This window comes from Chinchilla lanigera, unplaced genomic scaffold (genome assembly GCF_000276665.1).
Source record: "Chinchilla lanigera isolate Chin_1 unplaced genomic scaffold, ChiLan1.0 scaffold00065, whole genome shotgun sequence".
In the NCBI taxonomy this organism is placed as follows: Eukaryota; Metazoa; Chordata; class Mammalia; order Rodentia; family Chinchillidae; genus Chinchilla; species Chinchilla lanigera.
Window position 1 is genome coordinate 441075 of NW_004955466.1, and position 14508 is coordinate 455582.

General features: G+C 43.1%; 1 protein-coding gene across 3 annotated transcripts in view; it reads right to left on the reverse strand.

The window, feature by feature from the left end:
* Positions 1-14508, reverse strand: part of Smoc1 (SPARC related modular calcium binding 1) — a gene marked incomplete at its 5' end in the record, with an annotated part of 149984 nt that overhangs the window by 62798 nt on the left and 72678 nt on the right. For all 3 annotated transcript variants that reach the window (XM_005399241.2, XM_013521999.1, XM_013521998.1), the window contains 1 exon segment: positions 13542-13654. In XM_005399241.2, the coding sequence (XP_005399298.2) occupies positions 13542-13654 (113 nt within the window).

Here is a 14508-nt window from a genome sequence, read left to right on the forward strand (position 1 = left end):
CAGAAGAGACCTAGAAGAGGAAAAGTAATTCTGGGCAACAAAAGCGAGGCACAGGCGTTACAATCCCTGACTTGAAATTATACTAGTGATAAAATCAGCATGGTATTGGAAAAAAAAAAAAAAAAAAAAAAAACTTGAGGATCAGTGGAACAGATTAGAAGATGCAGACACAGCAACTTGCAGACACAAGATGCAATACACTCAGCCACCTTATCCTTATCACAAAGCAGCTAAACATGTTCACTGGAAGCAAGTCTCTTTAATAAATGGTGCTAGTGATAACTGGCTGTCTATATGCCAAAGACTAAAACTAGACCCACGTCTATGACCATGCACTAAACTAAAGTCAAAATGGATCAAAGATCTAAATATTAAAACAGAAACATTCAATCTACTGGAAGAGAAAGTAGGTAGAAATCTTGAAGGCATATGTGTAGGCACAAAGTTCATGAACAAAACCCAAACTGCACAAGAAATACTTCAAAGAATCAACAACTGGGACCTCATCTTATGAAAAAGCTTTTGCACATCAAAAGAAATCACCAACAGAATGAAAAGACAACCAAGCCACAGACTGGAAAAAATGTTAGCCAACTGTCCCTCAGACAAATGTCTTCTATCTAGAATATATAAAGAACTGAAAGAAAAACAGACCCCTCAAATTCAAAGGCCCAATCTAAAAATGGGCATCTGAGATGAATACACACTCATCAGGTGAAGCACTACAAATGGCAAATAAATACATGGAAAAATGTTCTACATCATTGGTCACTCAAGAGATGCAAATTAAAACAACACTGAGATTCTGTCTCACTCCAGAAAGAATGACTATAATCAAGAAAACCAATAACAAATAGTGGAAGGGCTCTGAAGAAAAAGGAGCCCTTCTCCACTCTTGGTGGGAGTGCAGACTGGTGCAACCACTGTGGAAATCAATATGGAGATTCCTCAAAAAACTAGCATTAGAGGTTCCATTCAACTCAGCTATTCCCTTCTGGGTATCTTCCCAGAGGAATTAAAAACATTATATCACAGCAATATATATGCACCAATGTTTGTAGTAGCACAATTTGTAATAGTTAAATCCTAGAAACAACCCAAATGCCTATCAACTGAGGAATGGATAAAAAAAGATATGGTATAAACTTGAGACTTTTATAGGTAAATGGATGCAACTTGAGACCATACTTATTAGTGAAATAAATCAGATTCACATGTGTAAATATCATATTGTCTCTCTGGTACAAGAAACTGAAAGAATAAATAGGGTCTAAAATGTACAATAGATATTGTGAAATGGGAAGAAATTGTTAAAAAGGAAAAATAACTGGGGTGGGGGAAGGGGAAAGGAAGGAAGGAAAGGAAAAGATAAAAATGCAAATTAACTATACTATTAGTGTCTCTAAGTTCATAGAAAGTTTGTGCTTACATCAATTGGAGAAATTTTATACTCATATCTCATACTCTGAGTAACTACTTTACAGATAATATGCAATGTGTTAACTATTGTTATTCTCCTATCATCTTGTTATGAAATTTTGTTTTACCTTTTTTTCATAAAATTAAAAAAAAGCTGGGTGTGGTGGTGCACACCTGTAATCCCAGCACTCAGGAGGCTGAGGCAGGAGGATCACTGCAAGTTCAAGACCAGCCTGGGCTACAAAGTGAGCTTGAGGCCAGCCTGAACTGCATAGCAAGACCCTCTCTCAAAAAAAAAAAAAAAAAAAAAGACAAAAAAAGTTTTAAAAAAGACAGAATTGCTGGTTAAAAGAAAGGATTTTAGTAGGATGAAAGGTATCCATCTTCAACTCTTTCCATAAAAAGTAGAATTTCTATGGGTTCTACAAGTCCCATAACTACAACTGAAGTCATCCATTAGAAATTATAGGAAGATAGATCCCAAATCAGTGTGAAAAGGATCTTCCAGCCAAATTCTAAAATGCCTTATGGATTTTGCCATTGTGTGAAGAAGCTTCCTGTCTCTGGTGGCTATCGAGCAGAAGATGGATGACTACTTGGTAAGTGGTTATGAACACAGCCTGACCCCTGGATCGGGGCATGTAGGGAGAGGAAAAAGATAAAGAGGACACTAACATCCTCTTTAACTCAGAAGACCCATACTTCTACAACCTTGCCATAAGTTAGACTTTTGTTGCTTAAGAGAAAGGTGAAGATTTATAAACTGGTACCCAAACATCAGTGTTAAGACCATTCTTCCTAATCTATGATGAAGAACTTTTTTTCCTAAAGTTTCAACACCATCCCCCTCAACATAGACATAAAAATATTTAAAATATATATATATATATTCTTAGAGGTTCGGCGACCCAAAGAACCTAGTTTTCTGAAGTTCTGTCTCTCTACTAGATGCCTAGAAATGTTTAAATTTGTAAGTGGCAAATATGGTGCCTCTTGTTTACTTACTTTTCCATTTGGGAGAAATATCAAGTATGTTTTTATGTTTGCAGAATACCCAATTAAAAAGCCCATGTGTGTAGGAACTTTGTTCAGATCAGAACTGTGAGAAATCTAGCTGCTGGCAGGAAATAGGGACCTACAGGAATGAGGGCTCTTTCTTCTCATGTCTGACTTCATTTTTAATTAAATTTCTCTGTCTTCCTACCCCACACATGTACTTCTATGACCTTTCCCTATTTTGACATAGAAAATTATCTTTTTGATCCCTTCTGTTTTGTGAAAGGAGTCAGATGACCATACAGCATGTTCTATGTACTAGGATAGAGTGGCCATGGCCCTAAATGTATGTGTATTAACCACTCTGCCTGGAAAGTCCTTGAATAAAATATTGGTTGTGGGCCTACTGTGTCCCTAGCTACCTGACTGAATATTATCTACTGTCCCATAAAATGCTACAAAGTGAGCTACTCTCCTCAGGTCATAAATTTGACCCCCTTCCCCAGCCTCCTATGGTGCCCTACATCCTGCAGAATGTCCATTTGTGATGGGGACCACTATGAAGCAGCCCTGAGTAGGGCTAAATTAATCAACTGACATTTCATGTTTACTTGTGAGTCTGTCCAAGGCCTAGGCTCCTTGTCTGGAGATGGGCAGTGGACACATAGTAAGTAAACCTCTGTGAGTCACTAATCCCTGCTAAAGCCTGTAATGGTGGATGAAGCTGGAAAGTGGCAAAGGATAAGACAAGATCACAGCCAAGGACACCTGGATCCCATCTCAACTAGATAAAGACTATGGCCTCAGGTATCTCACTCCCGGATGGATTAATTTAATACCTTACTTGGAGAAGTCCTTGAGTGGCTCCACCCTTCTTGAGTACTCCCCTCCCTTCTTTCGATAACTAAATAAATACAGGCCACCCAGAGAAGGTCGTGATCTTAGCCCTAAGACAATCTCGAATTTTATGAGAGGGCTTTGATCCTCCTGGAGCCCTGAAATCAGCCCATTTGCCTCTTTTTATTTCGCCTTCCTTGTACACTCGTTCGGGAGATCACAGACCTGATCAGCCCACAATAACTGAGGGATATTATTAACCTGATACATTTGGTCTCTGCTTGCCTTCTCCCCAAGATGGGGAGTTAAGTCTGCTTTGAGTCAGTTCCATCTGTAGACTGCTTTGCTTCTAGAAAGGTCTTCCCTATTTTAAGGCAGAAGCCCCATCTTTACTCAGTGACCCTGGGTCAGCTCTGAGAGCTAAACAGAAACAAGCTCATACTGTGCACAAATAAGGGTGTGATGATGGCTCTCCTATATCCCATTACTCGTGTCTCTTCCATCCGTCCTCTGGTTCTTCTCACCTCCCCAGCAAGCATCTCTGGTCCCACAGAACATTCCTCAGGTGACAAGATTTCCTGGGATGCCTGGTTTGGCAACATCCCTTTCATAGATGGCAGTGTCCATTAGACAATACGATGTAGCGGTTGGTACTGAGAACTCTGGAATTAGGCTGCTTAGGTTCAAACACTGAATCTATCACTTGCAGCCTGTGTGACTCTGTGCAGCCTACTGAGCTCCGCCGTGCTTCGTTTTCTCAACTATAAAATGAGATCGTAGCAGCGCCTTCCTCACAGGTTATCACGAGACTTAAATCTCCCACCACAAAGCCGCTTCCCTCCAACAGGCAGCAGAGACGCCAGAGAAGCAGTTTCCATTTTCCCTCCCTCCCAACTCCCTCCCTTCTCCCAGAAGCCTGCTCCTTTCCTGTCCACAACAGACACACTGTAGGGACAGAACACCCAAGGGCCACAGGGAGCTCAGATGCCCGGTTCGGAACATCCAAGCCCTGTCCTCTTACTCCACTGCAAATGGCACCAGCCAGTCTGAAAGAGGGTGCGTGGTGGCCATTCAGCTGGATACCAGCTACAGAGGAGCAGGACAGAGCAGAGGACGGGGTAGGCAAGTCTCCACTGAGGACAGTGAACGTAGCGTCTGAGCACGAAACCTGCCCCATTCATACATCCCTGCCCCTGCCTGGTGAGCAGGGAGGACCAATTCATCCACTGAAGAGATGGGAGTGGTGACTTCTGCCACATGCAAGAGAAGAGACAGGTTCTCCCTGCACATACATGGACCAGACCCTGCTCTTACCACCATTCACAAATTAAAAATTAGCTTTTAGAGCTGCCTTACTTACTCGTTACAAATTATTGCCCCCTGGGCCTCATAACAAGACAGAAAATAAATCTTCCCAGATTTGCGTGTGCTGAGAAGCTCGGCGAGCACAGAGGCTGTGGTGGTGTGAGGGGAGAAGCAAGCGTGACCCCGCATTCTACTGCAACAGGCCGCAACCTGCGCCCTCCACTGCACCAAGGCTCGCCGCAACCCACACTTCCTAATTTGAAAAAAAAAAAAAGAAATCCCTTCCCTGCTTGTAGATTCAAAGAAGAAATATTAGCCTGTCAAAGACTGGGAGCCCCTGAAGATACAAGTCTCATCTTTGGTGATTCTAGTTTCCCACTCCTAATTTGCATCCTCTCTTCCTACTTTCCCTTTCCTTCCCCTTCCAATATCAAATCAAGGACACTGACACTGCCAAAAACCTCAGAACAGTGCAGGCTACAGGTTCCTAGGCATTCCCCCTCCTAGAGGGACCACCCTGGGAGAGGAGCTACCATCAACACTATGCACGGATGCAGAATAACATTCACCTCATTGTTCACTGGAAAAGGAAGGAGAAGATTTCAAAACACTGGAAAAGGAAGGAGAACATTTCAAAACACACTATAAGTAGTACCCAAGAAAGAGTGGCACTGGTATAGGGCTAGACATGGAGATCAATGAAATAGAGCCAAGAGTCCAAAACTAAGCCCTCACATTTACTGTCAACTGATTTTCTACAAGGGCACGATGACAATTCACTCACTGTTTATTCTTCTCAACAAGAAACGCTGAGCTAATTGGCTCAATACATGCAAAAGAGCAAATCTGGACACCCTAACCTCACACCATGATCAAAGATCTAAATGTAAGAGGCAAAACCCTAAAGCTCCTAGGTATGACAACAAAAGCATAAACAATAAGCAAAACATAATCGGATTTCAAAATCAAAACATTTGAGTCCCAAAGAACACTGTCAAGAAAGTGAAAAAAACAACTCAAAAGATGGGAGAAACTATTTGTAAACCATACATCTGTTAAGCATCTTACATCTAGAATATATAAAGCACTCTTACAATTCAATAATAAAAAGATAAATAACTGAATTAGGAAGTGGGCAAATGATTTGAATAGACATTTCTCCAAAGATATATGAATGGCCAAAAGGGACATGAAAAGATGCTCAACATTATTCACTGGTCATTAGTGAAATGCAATCAAAACCACAATAAAATACAGATCACACTTGCTGGGAAGGCTATAATAGCAAGTTCTGGCAAACACACAGAGAAGCTGGAACCTTCGCTGCTGGTGGAAACACAGAATGGCACAATCACCTTGAATGACAGTCTGTCAACTCCGCAAAAGCTGAAACATGAGGTTACTATATGACCTAATCATTCTACTTCTAAGACTATACCAAGAGAATTGAAAATAGGTCGACACAAAATTGTTCACAATAGCATTATTTCTGGTAGCCAAAAATCTGGAAATAACTAAATGTCTATCAGTTAATGAATGGATAAACAAAATGGGGCATACCCATATAGGATATCTGGGGGGAATACTTGGGGGGAATAAAAAGGAATGAAATACTGATTCATGTTACAAAATGGATGAACCTTGAAAACGCTGTGCTGAATGTAAAAAGCCAGGCCCAAGAGACCACGTGTCATGATTCCATTTATATGATGTCCAAAATAAGGAAATCGTAGAAATGGAAAGTAAATTAGTGGCTGTCAGGGGCTGAGAGAGGCATAACGGGGAGTGGCTGCTAATGGGGACAGGATTCCTTGCTGGGTAATGAAATCTTCTGGCATTTGAGAGTGGTGATGGTTCTCCAACCCTGCGAATACACTAGTGCACTTTAAAAGGCTAAGTTTTACGCTGTGCAAATTATATCTCAATAGCGCTCTTATTTTTGAGGAACAAAAACAGGCACTGAGCCCACAGAGGTTTGCCAACCTCTGAGTTAATCCAACTGTCCCATATTACAGGAGACTGAAGCCTGAAGAGAAAAGGCCTCACACTTGCTGAGCAGAAACTGTACTAAATGAAGAGTATTTTTGCATATATTATCTATGTGCAATAACTGGCTATTTATGAAAAACACAAAATTGAAAACACATGAAAAACACAAAAATACATTTGTATTTACACGTTTACAAAATTTATGCTTACAAATTTACAAAAATAGCTTTACACAAAATGTAAAACCAGTAGTAAGATGTACCAAACACAGCAGGTGTTGGAACTGTAATAGTAACAATGTTACTTGAACATTTAACAGAAGAGAAAAAACAAAAGCACAACTCCTCCAACAGTGAGGCCATTCACCCTTACCACACATATACATGAAGGATGGGATGAAATGTTTAACAGTGCGGCTCCCTAAAGGAAAGGAAGAGGGAAGGGTGGATGGAGGGAGAGATAGAAGAAGAGAGAGAAAAGGAAGGGGCAGAGAGGGTGGAATGGAGGAAGGGAGGAGCTAACATAGGACATGCTCCAGAAGGCTGAGGTCTAAATTGGACACCATCCAGTACAATGCAAGAACTGGTTTTATTTGGGGCATCTAAAGGGGTCATATGTGGTTACAGAAGCTAAGGAACATCCTAGCTTTCAGATGCAGCCTGGATCTTAGTACTTTACCTACAGAGTCCTCTACACTGTTAAAAGAGTGTGGAAGAGATCCACACTATTGCTCTGGACAAGATCTTCCCACATTAAGACCAAAAACAGACCACTGCCTCTGAACTCTTTTAGACCTCTAGGGCAATCACACATTGGACAAATCCATTCCTCTGTATTAGGGTGCTCAGCACTGCAGCCTGCCAATGCTTAATCAGCCCTGATCAACACAAATTACAGCCCATGTAACACACTGATACCTCAGTACTTACTGAGATTCTGCAGGGAGGACCAGATGGTAAACCAGATGTTTCCAGGATAAGCTGCTCACACAAACTCAGGTCTACAGGGGTGACATCAAGGAGCAATTCAGCACCATGGGGGTGGGTGGGGGATAGCTCAAAGGGAACAAGACTTGCTTTTTAGCCTGACTCCAGGCACTTAGACTATAAGCGCTGTATCTTCCCAGGTTTTATGAAACACAACAGTAAGAACTAGAGAAATGGCAAGGGAGCCATTGCCTTTTCACAAAACACACACACACACCACACATACACACACACCTTTTTCTTTGAGCGTCCAACTTCAAAACAAAGCATCATCAAGAAGAAATGACAGTTCCCAGGACCCCTACATTCAAGCAAAAGACTTCGGGAAATAAAAATGTGTGCGTCCATGTGTGCGTATGTGCATGTGTGCGTGCGTGCGTGCATAAAGCAGTGGTTACAACGAGTAAGAGGGAGGAAAGTTAGTTGACCTGTAGAACTTTATGAAGACTGTTCCTAGAATACGAGGCTCCAAGATGAGAAACATGACTTTTTTTTTTTTGGTTTTTCTCCGGTACCGGGAACCGAACCCACGACCTTGCGCTTGCCAGGCAGGCGCTTTGCCGCTGAGCTAAATCCCCAGCCCCACATGACATATTTTTATATAGAAGTTACATAATGAAAGCTTCATATTCTATGATATTATTAGAATTATACTCCATCTACACAAAAAGTTAAAATGGCTTGTGAATATGTCTTGCAGCAACTATAGTCCACCACACTGTTTCTGAGCGTTCATGGAAATCAGTTGGGTGATGTGGGTCAAAGGCCTTAAAAAGTGCATGTCCTTTTGACAAAATGCAAGCCTTCTAGAAATTTAATCCTCCAACTTTTAGGGTTCATGGTACATTCATCCAATAGCATACAATGCAGCCATGTTTGATTAATGAGGTAGGGCTATATGTAACAACTAGGAACAAGCCATAATCCTAAAATATAACAGTTCAAATGTTATAAAACTAAATTATACCATTTTATCCCAAATAATAAGTACACACAAGGAAAAAAAACCTAGAATGTAATACACTTAATTGTTCCTCTCTCAAGAACATAAAATCACTGGTTTTATCTTTATACCATATGCAGTTCTATATTATCTGAAATTTATTTTACAGAGTAATAGATTTTTCTATTAGAAAGAAGAAAATATTTTTCTTTTAATTATTTGGTCAAGTCCCTGATACACATTCATACACACATATGTAAAATAAATCTCCACACTATATCATTTTAGGAGCTGCACAGTGTGGCTTTGTCATAATTTATTTACACAATTATCTATTATTTAAGTTATTTCCAAATATTTACTACTGTAAATAGAACTTAAATGCAAATTCTTGTGGCTAAACATTTTCACACATTTTAAATTGTTTCCTTAAAATCAATTCCTAGAAGTGAAATTGCAGGTGGGCCAAAAGGTGGGTCCAGTAAGGACTTTGGATCAATATTGCAAAATCACCCCAATAAAAAAACAGTGCCAACTTATTTTCCAACTACAATGTAAAGGTAGCCTTTTTTCTCTAGCCCACCCTGAATATTACCATCTTTTCCAGTCTTTATCAAATTGGTAAGCAAAATAATCCATCAGTGTTTCTACTTCTATTTCTTTAATTACTAGAGAAGGTGACACCACTCATATCCTGCTACTGGAAAGTTATTGTGTGCTCTGCTTATGGGTATCTCTTGCCCACTTTTCTACTAGGTTCTTTTCTTTCCAAATGGTGGCAGTGGTTTATATAAGATTAGTTCTTTCTCATCCAAGCTCATGTGTACCACTGGCTTCCTAGTTTGGTTTAAGGTGTTTATGGTCAGCAAGTTTAAATTTATATATGTTTTCTTGACAGCTAAACACATTTCTGAATTCTAACTCAATGACTTGTGAATAGGTTTTTTGAAATATGTACACTAATCATATATATATATCATCTCTTATGCAGTACTTTATCATTTGTCTTAATATCTTTTCTAAAGGAAGTTTCCCTAAGGAGCACCACTCCTTGAAGGCAGAGGTCATGACATTTTTTAAATCCCCCATAGCAACCAGCCCAGAACACACTGGAGCTCAAAAGCGTCTGTTTGGGATAAAAAGATATCGTGCCTGGGGAGCTGCTTTGAAGCAATTCAGTTTGGGGTGGGAGATGAAAATGAGGGAAAGATGAAACAAGACTGACCACATGTCAATCACGGTTAAGCCCGAGATGGGTACACGGAGTTCATTACACTATTATGCCTACTTCTGGGTTTTTAAATTTTCCCATAATCAAAAGATTCTTTAATGTGTATTTAATTGATTGGGCAACAACAGAGGGAACTTCTGGGGTAACAGCGGTGATGCAAATGGAACACATGGGTCAAGGCCACTTCTGCGGTACAAAGTGTTCAGAGCACTAGCCTTAAAGTGAGGCGGACCTGAATAGAAATCCTCCTAGCCCAGGGACCTCACAACGCTGTCCACCCTCTCTGAAACTCGGTTTTCCTCTCTGTAGAGAGAAATCATAGTAACTACCTTAAGAGGTCATAGAGATAAGTACTAAGTATAAAACTAAGTGTCAGCCAGCACCCAATTCAGAGTCATTGCTACTCAGTGAGGCACGGGCCGACGAGTCCCAGGCAGAAAACATGGTAGAAGAGATGCCAGAAATTATGTTCCCAATACCCAGAAGAGGAAACAGATAAGATCACAGCAAAAGATGAAGCCTGTCCGTCCTGATTTAATGGGTCACCAAAGTGCCTTCAATCCGTATTTCAATGACATGGTCACGAAATGAGAAATGAAGCCTTCCAACAGTGGTTCAAAACTTTGGCCAAACACTCCCATCACCCAGGGAGCTCTAAAAAATACAGTGTCTGGGTCCCATCCCCAGAATCTGACTGAATGGTTTGTGATGTAGTGTGGTTACTAACATTAAAGAACTTTATGTAGTCTAAATGCAGCTTTAGTGTCACTGCTATGGAAGTAAGATGAGCTTGTATGTGTGTGTGTGTGTGTGTGTGTGTGTGTGTGTGTGGGAGAGAGAGAGAGAGATGGGGGTGTTGGGGTCAGCACAGGAAGGAAGGAAGACAAGGGGTAACAAAGAAAGAGAAGAGAAGCCATTGAGTCCCACATGGACCCTATTAAAGCCAACCCAGTCATGTGGCCACAAGCTGTGTCCCATACCAGACAAATCCAATCCCATTACAGCCCTATTATCCCCTCCACAAACTCCAAGAGGGTGTGTAATCATTCCCAGGGCTAAGATATGTTATTAACACCAGGACACCGACACGATAATATTCTAAGAAATAGTAAAGCAGTATATTTTGGTCTTGGGGGAGAAAAAGTCCTGCTAAGTGATGGCTGAGGGAGGGAGGAGGAGGAAAGGCTTTGTCTCCAGGCATTCTGGCAGCCTGTCAGTGTGACCGAGGCTCGCTCACAGAGGCAGCCTCATTTGGGGAAGTTATTGCAGCGTCTTTGATGGGGGAAAGCACATCTATTTCAATCACTTGAGCTAGGATGGGCCGCTGTCTGGCTGTCCGGCTGTCTGGCTGCTCACAAGGTGAGCCCGCCTGAGCCTGCGTTCACATGGCAGTGCTTAGCGTGGTGTCAAAGGGGCAAGGACCTGCCCGTACGGCCTCTGCTGAGCTTGGGGCGCACACTCACCTAGCAGCTCAGCCTGGACTAGTTTGCAAGTTCCTTTCCTTCGGCAAACAGCACAGGGCCCAGCCTGGCCTCACCAAAACAAAAGGTGACCAGTGGGCCGCCCATCCCGAGGCCGCAGACACTGCAGCATTAGGAGGACAAGGTTCAATCATTCTCATAGACAGTGCACCCAGGATCACACAAGCCCCAAGAAGGAGAGAAACTGCTGCTGCCCACTGTACCCTCCCCTGCATCATTTATCCTGTCTCAGCCCCAAGGTAATCTGAGAAAGGTCTGAATTCCTCCCCCAGGGGGCTCGGCAACAGTGTCAAATGTACGCAAAGATCACCCACATTCATTTTACTAGAATAAACCATACATTAAAAGTGGATGAGACAGCTCATCAATCAATTGCTACATTTGGAGAGTTTTGTTTTGTTTTGTTTTGTTTTGTCTTGTTTTGTTTTTCTGGTATCAAGAGTTGAACTCAGGACCTTGCGCTTGCCAGGCAGGTACTGTGCCATTGAGCTATATCCCCAGCCCACTTGGGGAGCTCTGACAAATGACTTTGGGTTTTTCTTCCTTAAGTGGTATCATCCATAAAATCTTAAGGAGATCTGAGTAGTAGAGCCACAGGAGAGACAGGAATCATGGTGAGGGTAGTGACAAACATGCACATGGCCTTCGTATGTTCCAACAACCCTGCGAATGTTCCTGCATTCGGGATTCTCCACAAGCTCATGAGGGATGCTACAATAATAATCATTACTAAGAATATTGCTGATGACAACAGTAATACATAATATACCATAGGATCAATATGTAATATATATGACACAATGTTAATAATAAAATTTAACATATGTATAGCCTATACTAATAATGGAGATAATTGCCCTCCTTTTTCAGATAAGGAACGGTGGCCCCAAGAAGCTCACTGGTGGGGCTGGCCTCATGCCCAGGCAGTCTGGCTCCAGGAGCCGCCTGCTAACCACAGACCCACACCGCCTCACCCAGGGCTCGCCTCAGAGCCTCCTTTGAACAGCAGGTTCCACAGGACTTTGGGGGAGTCGGGGCTGGAACCCCAGCTCTGCACTGCACATCCTGCCACGGGTGCATCACTCGTAAGTGGAGGTAACGACACCCACCTCTGGGCTTGTGCTAAAATTTAAACAAGAAAATGAATAAAAAGCACCTTCCCCAGGCTGGCGGCCAAGTCCAGTTTATCCCAGTGCTCTTGAGCCTGGCTGTACATTAAAATCAACTGGGAAAATTTTAACACATGGATATTCAACCTCTATCCCACCACTCTCCTACATTTCTACCCACCTGCAGTCAGTCTGAAAGCAGCAATCTCCCACACCCAACCCAGAGTGAAACCTGCAAGCCCACGACCCAAGTCCAGCTTATACCCTTCGCCCTGTTGATCCAGAATTACAGAGAGGCTTTTAAACACCCAAAGCCTCTGCCCCCTACTCTGGGATAATGGATTCCCCCAAATGCTGCTCTCCCAGAAGTCACAAACACCAGGACCATCCCCAACCAGGCCCAGCTCACCCTGTCCAGGGTCAGGGTCCTTCCTGAGCTCCATCATGGCAAGCCTTTGCGCCACTTCCTGCATGGCATCCTGACTCAAAGAAGCTTGCTGCCTCCCACCCCAGGCCCCTCTACAAATGGGAGCAGAGGGAGCCTAGAAATTTCCCTAAGGAGCAACTTCTTGTCCAACCCTGGTGTGTTCCAGAAACAGTCTGTACTATCAACACAGGCAGCTTTACCTTTACACAAAGCGTTAACCAGAAGATCACGCAGAGTTTTAGACAGGTGGAACTGCCTAAAAATATTTTAAAATCTGAGTGCACACACACCCAGGCCTGTGTCTGTGCACGCGCACACACACACACACACACACACACACACACATATACACACACTCCAAGAGCCATGTGTACTCCGTGCTCCAAGAGGGGTCTGCTTCATTCAGAGATGGGTAGGAAGCAGAGAGTACAAAGGGGCAGCAATAAACAGCGAAGCGAATACAGGGGTTGCCCATGGAAACTGGCAAGGATAAGAAAAAACAACCAGCCCACTTTGGACAGAATAGAAAAACGCAGGTCTGGCCCTCAGCAGAGATGGCCGGCAGGGAAGATGGGACCAAGCCATGCCAGTCTCCTGGCTCTGACTTCCATGCATCTTGTCAGGGCCCAATGCCAGTTGGCAAGAGGTGTAGTGGAGGGCTCAGGAGGGGGAAGGCTGCACAGAGAGGAGTCGAAGAGCCAAGCACTCACTGTTCCCTAGATAATGAAAGTGTCCAGTGGCCTGAGGGCTGGACTCCGCAGGCACCTCCCTGCGCCTCAGTCCAGCAAGCAGCCTGAGAGAAAAGTCCTAGGCCTCACCTGGGTAAAGGAGCCATCCTCACCACACTCTGGGACAAACACTGCTTCCTGAGGCTTCTTGGCCTGCTCCAGGGCTTGGGCCCGCTCCAGGCGACACTTGCTCTGGCCAGCATCTAAAAGGAGAGAGGAGCATATTTCATATTTCACTTGAATTCCACATGGGAGCCATGGTACAAAATGGCTGCCCAGAGACAAGAATGCTGAGAGAAACCCCCTCCATTCAGGGAGCCACACGTACCACCAAAATGTCTGTCCAGAGGACAGTGGCTAGTGACATCTGATTGGCTATCTTGGAGTTCTAGAATCACCAGTACTTTCTTTAGAAAATAAAGCGTTCCAAGGCAGCTTGCTCAGCCTTTAACTCCTCTAATTCCTGCACTAAGCAACCCAGGCTCTCAAACTCAAATATCTATAGGACTTAGGAATGTGAGATCAACTGAGGATGAGAAGAGGGCATTCCATCCTGAGCGCCGAGGACTATGGCAAACTGGAAAACAGACTCACCTGTCGGGGGTAGAGGCTACTCTGCTCTAGCCATCTGCTGCATTGCAAAGCTAAGGGGGCCAGGACTCCCAATTTTGAAAGAAAAGTTCCAAAAGACAGATTTTTATGTTGAATTTCCTCAGTTTTTAAATATTGTCTGAAACGTTTTTAACAAAACACATCTGTTGGCCAACAATTTGTAATCGCTGTTCAGGGCCAGAAATAATGCCTTGTACCCTCTTTTTAAAACAAAAACAAAAGCAAATAACAAAGAACTAGCCAGAGAGTAGCGCATCTAAGGCCTAGGCTGGTAGCAGCATCCAGAAGACAAGGAAGGTACGTGTACCTTCAGGTAGACCAGCTGTCCTTCCCATAATCCCTGATGAGAAGGACAGAGAGGACAGCAAACCAAACGAACAGACACTTTCTGAGCCCCCTGCAGTGACTGCACAGTGTAGGAAGCTGGTCCCAGCACCTTCCCATG